This window comes from Mastomys coucha, unplaced genomic scaffold (assembly GCF_008632895.1).
Source record: "Mastomys coucha isolate ucsf_1 unplaced genomic scaffold, UCSF_Mcou_1 pScaffold5, whole genome shotgun sequence".
NCBI classification, from domain to species: Eukaryota; Metazoa; Chordata; class Mammalia; order Rodentia; family Muridae; genus Mastomys; species Mastomys coucha.
Window position 1 is genome coordinate 55,007,421 of NW_022196911.1, and position 6,455 is coordinate 55,013,875.

At 52.6% G+C, this 6,455-nt stretch overlaps 1 protein-coding gene across 4 annotated transcripts in view; it reads right to left on the reverse strand.

The window, feature by feature from the left end:
- Flcn (folliculin) overlaps nucleotides 1–6,356 on the reverse strand; it is a 29,949-nt gene extending 23,593 nt beyond the window's left edge. The window contains exons 1-4 of one of the 4 annotated variants that reach the window (XM_031352551.1): nucleotides 6,036–6,355; nucleotides 5,727–5,917; nucleotides 3,843–3,955; nucleotides 135–405 (exon numbers count right to left, since the gene is read on the reverse strand). In XM_031352551.1, the coding sequence (XP_031208411.1) occupies nucleotides 135–383 (249 nt within the window). In that variant the 5' untranslated portion in view covers nucleotides 384–405; nucleotides 3,843–3,955; nucleotides 5,727–5,917; nucleotides 6,036–6,355. Of the gene's footprint in view, nucleotides 1–134; nucleotides 406–3,842; nucleotides 3,956–4,779; nucleotides 4,808–5,275; nucleotides 5,692–5,726; nucleotides 5,918–6,035 lie in introns of those variants that run through there. The other 3 variants (XM_031352552.1, XM_031352553.1, XM_031352550.1) reach the window with 3 other exon arrangements.
- Between the last annotated feature and the right edge of the window lie 99 nt (nucleotides 6,357–6,455).

Consider the following 6,455-nt stretch of genomic DNA (forward strand, 5'->3'; position numbering starts at 1 on the left):
AAAAAAAAAAGGCTCATGCTGGGGTGATAAGAAAAATGCTCTCAGGACCTTGGGAGTCCTCCATGTTCCCACTACAACCCACCTCTCTCTCCCAGAAAGACTAAAACCAGCTCATGGTCCCCAAGGACACTTGCCTCACACATGTCCGACTTCTTGGGCCCGGGGCTGCTGGACTCAGTGCTGGCACCCTCAGCTGGGCTGTGAGCACGGACCCGGCTGCTCATCTGGATGCCGCCCTCCTCTTCCTCAGCCTGCTCAACCTGGCCAGGACTGTCCCCACTTCCTGCACCCTGGGGCAGGGGAGCGTGTAGAACTTCCGTGCAAAAGAGCGTGCGGGGGCCATGGAGCTCGCAGAAGTGGCAGAGAGCAACAATGGCATTCATTGTGCTGGAGAATGGCCGAGGCCTGTAGGGGAGAGACAAGGAAGTGCTGAGGGGCTTCTGCCTGGCAGAGGGACACCCCCACCTGCCAGCACTACTGGACACCCGCTGTGTAACCCCCTACATCAAGGGCAAGGAAAGACATGGGGGGGGCAGATGGACAGATGGACAGATAGATGGACAGATGGAACAGACATCAAGGAGGGTCAGTCGTCCTCATCTCCTACATCTGCGAGGCAAGGTTTGAGTGCTAAGAGTGCAAGGTTTGAGTGCTAGAGTGCTTGGTGTCATCTACAGAGATAAACATCTCCTTTCTGCATGGGGAGACTTGGAACACAGCACTGCAGAACATATAGGGGCTCTGAGAGGAGATAGGACCAGAGCAGGGGTTGACCACACAAGTCCCGGTGGAGCTGAACTGAACAGAGCTCCCAGGCCAAGCAGGTGGGTGGAGCCTGAGTGGATTCAGAGATAGGCAGACCTGAGGGCAGAGGCTGATCTCATGAACAATTTGACCACAGCCAGACCCCTTTGTTTTAGAAATGGCAAGGCTTCCAGACTTCTGATGAAAGCAAGCAAGCTCTGAAGCAGAAGGTGTCAGATGACAGTCCCACTGCCCACTGAATGATAGGGCACTGGGGGGAGATGGTGACAGGTGGTAAAGCCAAACAATCCTAGAGCTTCCAAAATGAGTCGGCAGACTTGACTGGAGGGAAGAGAGAATGTGGACCATGATGAAGGAGAAGGGAGGGGGGTGGGAGTGGTTACAAAGGAAGGGTGGAGCGGGTAGGGATGGATATGAATGCTGGGGGGGAATGTCTGCAGAGATTTTCCAGCTTTGTGTGGAACTGAGTGGGGCAGCCAGGGCCTCAGGCAGGGACCATGTGGCTTCCACAGATCACAGGGCCCTCCAGAGCAGATGACTGAAGAGCCACCTAAGCCATCCTGCTGGACCACAGAGCGCTTTAGTAAGGTGAAAACGGGTATCACTTAGCCTTGAGAATAGGGCTATCCTACAGCCTGCTATATCTTGGACGGAATGAAGGACAAGCTCTGGCTAACCTACTGGAGAGATCTGGGGGAGCCAGACCTGACCCCAGTGAGGTGATCAGAGTCTGATGGAGATGGTGTCAGCTGGGAAGACGCCAGAGCTGTGGTGGATGATGGTTAGGGATGTGGGAGTTCCCAGCACCACTGAGCTTCCACAAGCATACAGAGTCATAAGAGCTTTGGTTTTGGTTTGGTTTGGTTTTTCGAGACAGGGTCTCTTTGTATAGCCCTGGCTATCCTGGAACTCACTCTGTAGACTAGGCTGGCCTAGAACTCAGAAATCCACCTGCCTCTGCCTCCCAAGTGCTGGGATTAAAGGTGTGCACCACCACTGCCTCGCTGTCATATGAGTTTTATCACAATTTTTAAAAAGGTGTAGGCAGGCATAGTGGCACCCCTGTGATTCCAGCACGCCACAGATGAAGAGGCCGGTGTAGTCTACAAAGCAAGTTCTGGGCTAGCTAGCGTGTGATCCTGTCTACAACAAAAACCAAACAAAGCCACCCAGATGTGACCACCTGCACAGCTACGGGAAGGTCGCTCACTGGCTGTCATGTGACAGAGGAGAGAGGAAAGAGTGGGGACTGATGCTCCTGTGGAAGGGGAAGGGGTGAACCTGAAAGGGATGTGGTGTCTGGGAAGTCCCCCTTCGCCACGTGACAAAAAGATGCAAAGTCAGCAGAAGCTGGAGCCTCAGTAGAGAGGCGGAGGCCAGGAGGTAATTCACTCCTCCTAGGGGTAGGGGCAGCTGCGGCAGGGCTGGGTGGGTGAGGGGCATTCCCAGCTTTACAGCTAACCAGAAAAGGTGTTAAAGATCAGAATGTCCTAGGAGTCCTGACAGCACAGGAGGTCACAGCAACAAAGGCAGAGGCAGGGCCAGCCATAGCCAGCACACCTGACCCATGGACACTGGTAGACCATACCAGCTGGCTGGAGAGAGGTCTGGAATGGCGGGTTAGAGTGATCCTATATTCTTCACACAAACAGAGAGATGTGTGACAAAAATGTCACACAGTCACATGTGACAACTCAAGACTTAAACTAACTAGACCTAAACTCAGGATCACAGCCTCACACAGGGCTCCATCTGAACTGTGTGGGTTCCAGGACATTTCCATAAAACAAAACCAAAAAAAAAAAAAAAAAAAAAAAAAAAAAACAAAAAACCCTGCTCCTAAGGAGAATCCTACTCAAGGCAATGGCAGCTATTTAAGTCTCTAAATATAGGTAAAAGGACACTTTTTTTCCAGGTCCTTGTCCCCAGGAAGGCCAGGCACGAATACAACCAAGATGTGGCCCATCAGACGAGGGCAAAGTTGGAGCTCAGCATGCACCCTGCAAATGGCTGGCGACAGAGAGCTGTGCCTTGGTGGTCTCTAGCTGCCTCCTTTGAGATAGCACTCCCTTCGGCAGCTGTGTTTCTAATGTTTCCTCAGTCAACTCCCCGAGCTGATAGGCCACCAAACACAGTCCTCCTAGGCTGGAACAGGGTTAGCCGCAGCAGCTATAAGCAGTTGGTAAGGCAGGAGTCAGAGAAGCCGGGGATACATCTGCCCATGGGGATGCTGGCTGCAGCATGAGACAGAAACGCTGAAGGTCCGAACACTGCAGACCTTTGTCCGGCTCATTCCAAGTACTTGGCCTCATGTGGCTGTCCTTACAAACTAGCTCATGCAGACCGACACCCCCCATCCTACCAGCTCCCACTCTGTCACTTGTCCTAGGCTTTTGAGACCTATGTTGCTTGTGTTTTCCCTTTCACAAATACTAAGCCCCTCTCGGTGGAGACTTTGTCTAGTTAAAAACAACCCCTTCTTGGGCTGGCGAGATGGCTCAGCGGGGAAGAGCATCGACTGCTCTTCGGAAGGTCATGAGTTCAAATCCCAGCAACCACATGGTGGCTCACAACCACCCGTAATGAGATCTGATGCCCTCTTCTGGTGCATCTGAAGACAGCTACAGTGTACTTACATATAATTAATAAATAAATCTTAAAAAAAAAAAACAACCCCTGCTGTGTCCCACTGCAGTCCCCAACACACGGAAGGCACTAAATGGCTTGCTCACAGAGATGACCATTGTAATCAGAGAAACTGGAGTTATCAGAGGAGGCTCAGATACAACCACAGTCATGGAATGTTCCAGGCCAGCCTAGTCTACTAGAAACATGAGACGCGATCTCAAACAGGAAAAAGAGCCCACTGTGGAAGAGGCGATGGAGCGACCAATAACAGGATAAGGAAGCTGGGGAAACCAGGGAGTCAGGACCCAAGACAGAAGCACACCCCCTGGGGAGGGGGCCATGTCCTCCTTGGAGGGGCATGCGAGGACAAAGAAGCATCCTTCAGCAAAGCACACACGGAGAAGCAGCCCTTAGCCGACTTCACCCACATGTGGAGCGTCAGTACCAACCTTCCGCTTAACAGATCACAACTGTACCATCCTGCCTCGACCAGAACATGGACGAGGCCTGCCAGATGAGTCAGGTATTCGCACTGCACTCGAATTCAAAGCCTTGAGGTTGTCTAGAGAAAAAGAAAAAAAAAAAATCAGCAGTTGGGATGACAGTGTTTAGGATCTCACTACATAGCCTTGGCTGGCCTAGAACTCACTATATAGACCAGGTTAGCCTTGAATTTACAGAGATCTGCCGCCTCTGCCTCTGCCTACCGGGTGTTTAGGTTAAAGGCATGCACCATCATGCCCAGCTTCAAAAGTAAAAAAGATATTTCTTAAACATTTCATTTATTATTATTATTTTTATTTTTGCCTGCCTGTATGCCTGTGCACCATGCACATGCAGTTCCAATGGAGGCCGTAAGGAGGCATCAGATCCCCTAAGACTGGAGCTACAGGTGGTTGTAAGCATCTTATGGGTGCTAGGAATCGAACCAGGGTCCCCTGGAAGAGCAGTCAGTGCTCGTAACCACTGAGTCATCTCTCCAGCCCCCAAACATTTTTTTTTTCTTTTTTGGTTTTTCGAGACAGGGTTTCTCTGTGTAGTCCTGGCTGTCCTGGAACTCACTCTGTAGACCAGGCTGGCCTTGAACTCAGAAATCTGCCTGCCTCTGCCTCTGCCTCTGCCTCCTAAGTGCTGGGATCAAAGGTGTGCGCCACCACCGCCTCCTCCCAAACATTTTTTTAATTGTTTAGTTCCCATCTTTCCAACAGTTGGCTCTAAGGATCGTGTTGGTAGCACACTCGCCATGCCAGCATAACCCTTCAGACCACTCCCCTCCAGTCTCTCTTCCAGTTTTTCAACTGTCATGAAGCATCAGGACCACACAGGATGTGCCCAATATTGGTTCTGATAAAAAGCATTTGTCTAACAAGAGTTTTGAATACTCACATTACTCATCCCTCAGCCCAGGCGGCCACTGGAAGACAGTAATGGAACCCTAGATGACACTCAGTTCCAGAGCCACAGAGAAACCTACTACCTGAGCTTCTAACCCTTACCAGCGGATGACACCAACTGTCACTTATCCTCTGGAAATCCTCCTGGGCCCTGGGGAACAGACTTCTCAGACTCTTACTGCACATGGCACCTGAATCCCAGTAAGGAGGAGCCCATTTCTTCAGTCACTCTCCCAGTTCCAATGTCTATCACACTCTTACTGACCTGGCTTCTGTGAGTGTGCCTAATCACCCTTTCCTAGGAACCTTTCGAAGCTGAAGACAGTCTCCTTCGCTATCATACTCTAAGAGGCAGGCCGTGCATGTATGTGGCTTGCTCACGCTGTCTGAACCCTAAACCTGGCAAACAAGACCCACCCCCCCAACCCCCCCCCCCCCCCCCCCCCCCCCCCCCCCCGCCATGCTTCCCTGGTGTGCCCTGGTTTTACCTCATCTCTATTTCTTGTCTTCTCACAGCACCAGGCCACTAAGAGTGCCTGGTAGGCAAACAAGGGGTTACAAGAATCACCACTTGTCAGCAGGAGCTGTAACTGTCCCCCTCCCGCCCCCGCCCCCCAGGAAACTCACTGCTCCCCGCTGCCACACTAGCTAGTACAGAGTGGGTAAGAAATTCAGCAGGGAACTTTATCTCCAACTTAGAACCACTCCCAACTCTACTACTGCCAATTTCAGCAGGACTTCCTTTAGAGAGCGCCCAGTCACTTGACACTAGCAAAGCAAACAGTGTCACGTGCCATGACCTCTCTACTGCTTAATGACAATTACGATAACCCTGCACTGCCAGCAATACTCTGGCTGTAGTCTTTCTCTCGCCGGGTACCATAGGTGGTGCCAGGCTTCCCAACCCCAACCCCGAAAGATGGAAAGTCATATATATACTTGCAGCCATATATACTTGCAGTAGGTCCTTCTAGCCCCCTACTGTCCAGGGTTACTTGTGACCTCAACCGCGATCCACTGGCTAATTCCAGGGCTAAACATTCCTTCCAGCGTGAATGAGGACGAGTTATCTTGCTCGAGTGGAGAGAAATGAGGTGTCCTGCCTACCCTGTCCTCTGACGGCCGACCTGCTAGAAAACGGAGGTGGGCTGGCAGGACGACGTCCCCAGCAGTATTCAGTCAAACTAAAGCAATTACCCCAATCGGGGGGTGGAACCTGCCACCTCCCTCTCCCTGGTGTTTATTTACCATCCGCGCTTTCCATTCATCCCTATGACCCAACACCAACACAGCTGGGGCGCTCGTCGCCGTCTCCCAGATGCTGGGCCGGAACTCGCTCGCAACTATCCTGGGGGCAGTGGCCACCGTTCTGCCCCTCGCCGAGTGCTAGCCCGTTCCGCAGGCCCTTGCACCGAGACTAGCGCGTGACCCAGGCGGACCGAACCATCCGCAGGCCGGCAGAGGGCAGGCAACGCCAGCGGCTAGCCGGAGCGAGCGCCGCCGCATTCTCCGCAGGCGACTAGGATGTGCCGAGCCTTGCTGTGCTACGTTACGCTCCTCCGTGCAAAGAATCTGAGCTCCTCGGCCACACGCGCCCCTCGGCGCCGCAAGTCACCCCGCGGAGAAGCGTAGATGGTTCCGGCTGCCGAGAAAAACCATTCTGCAGGG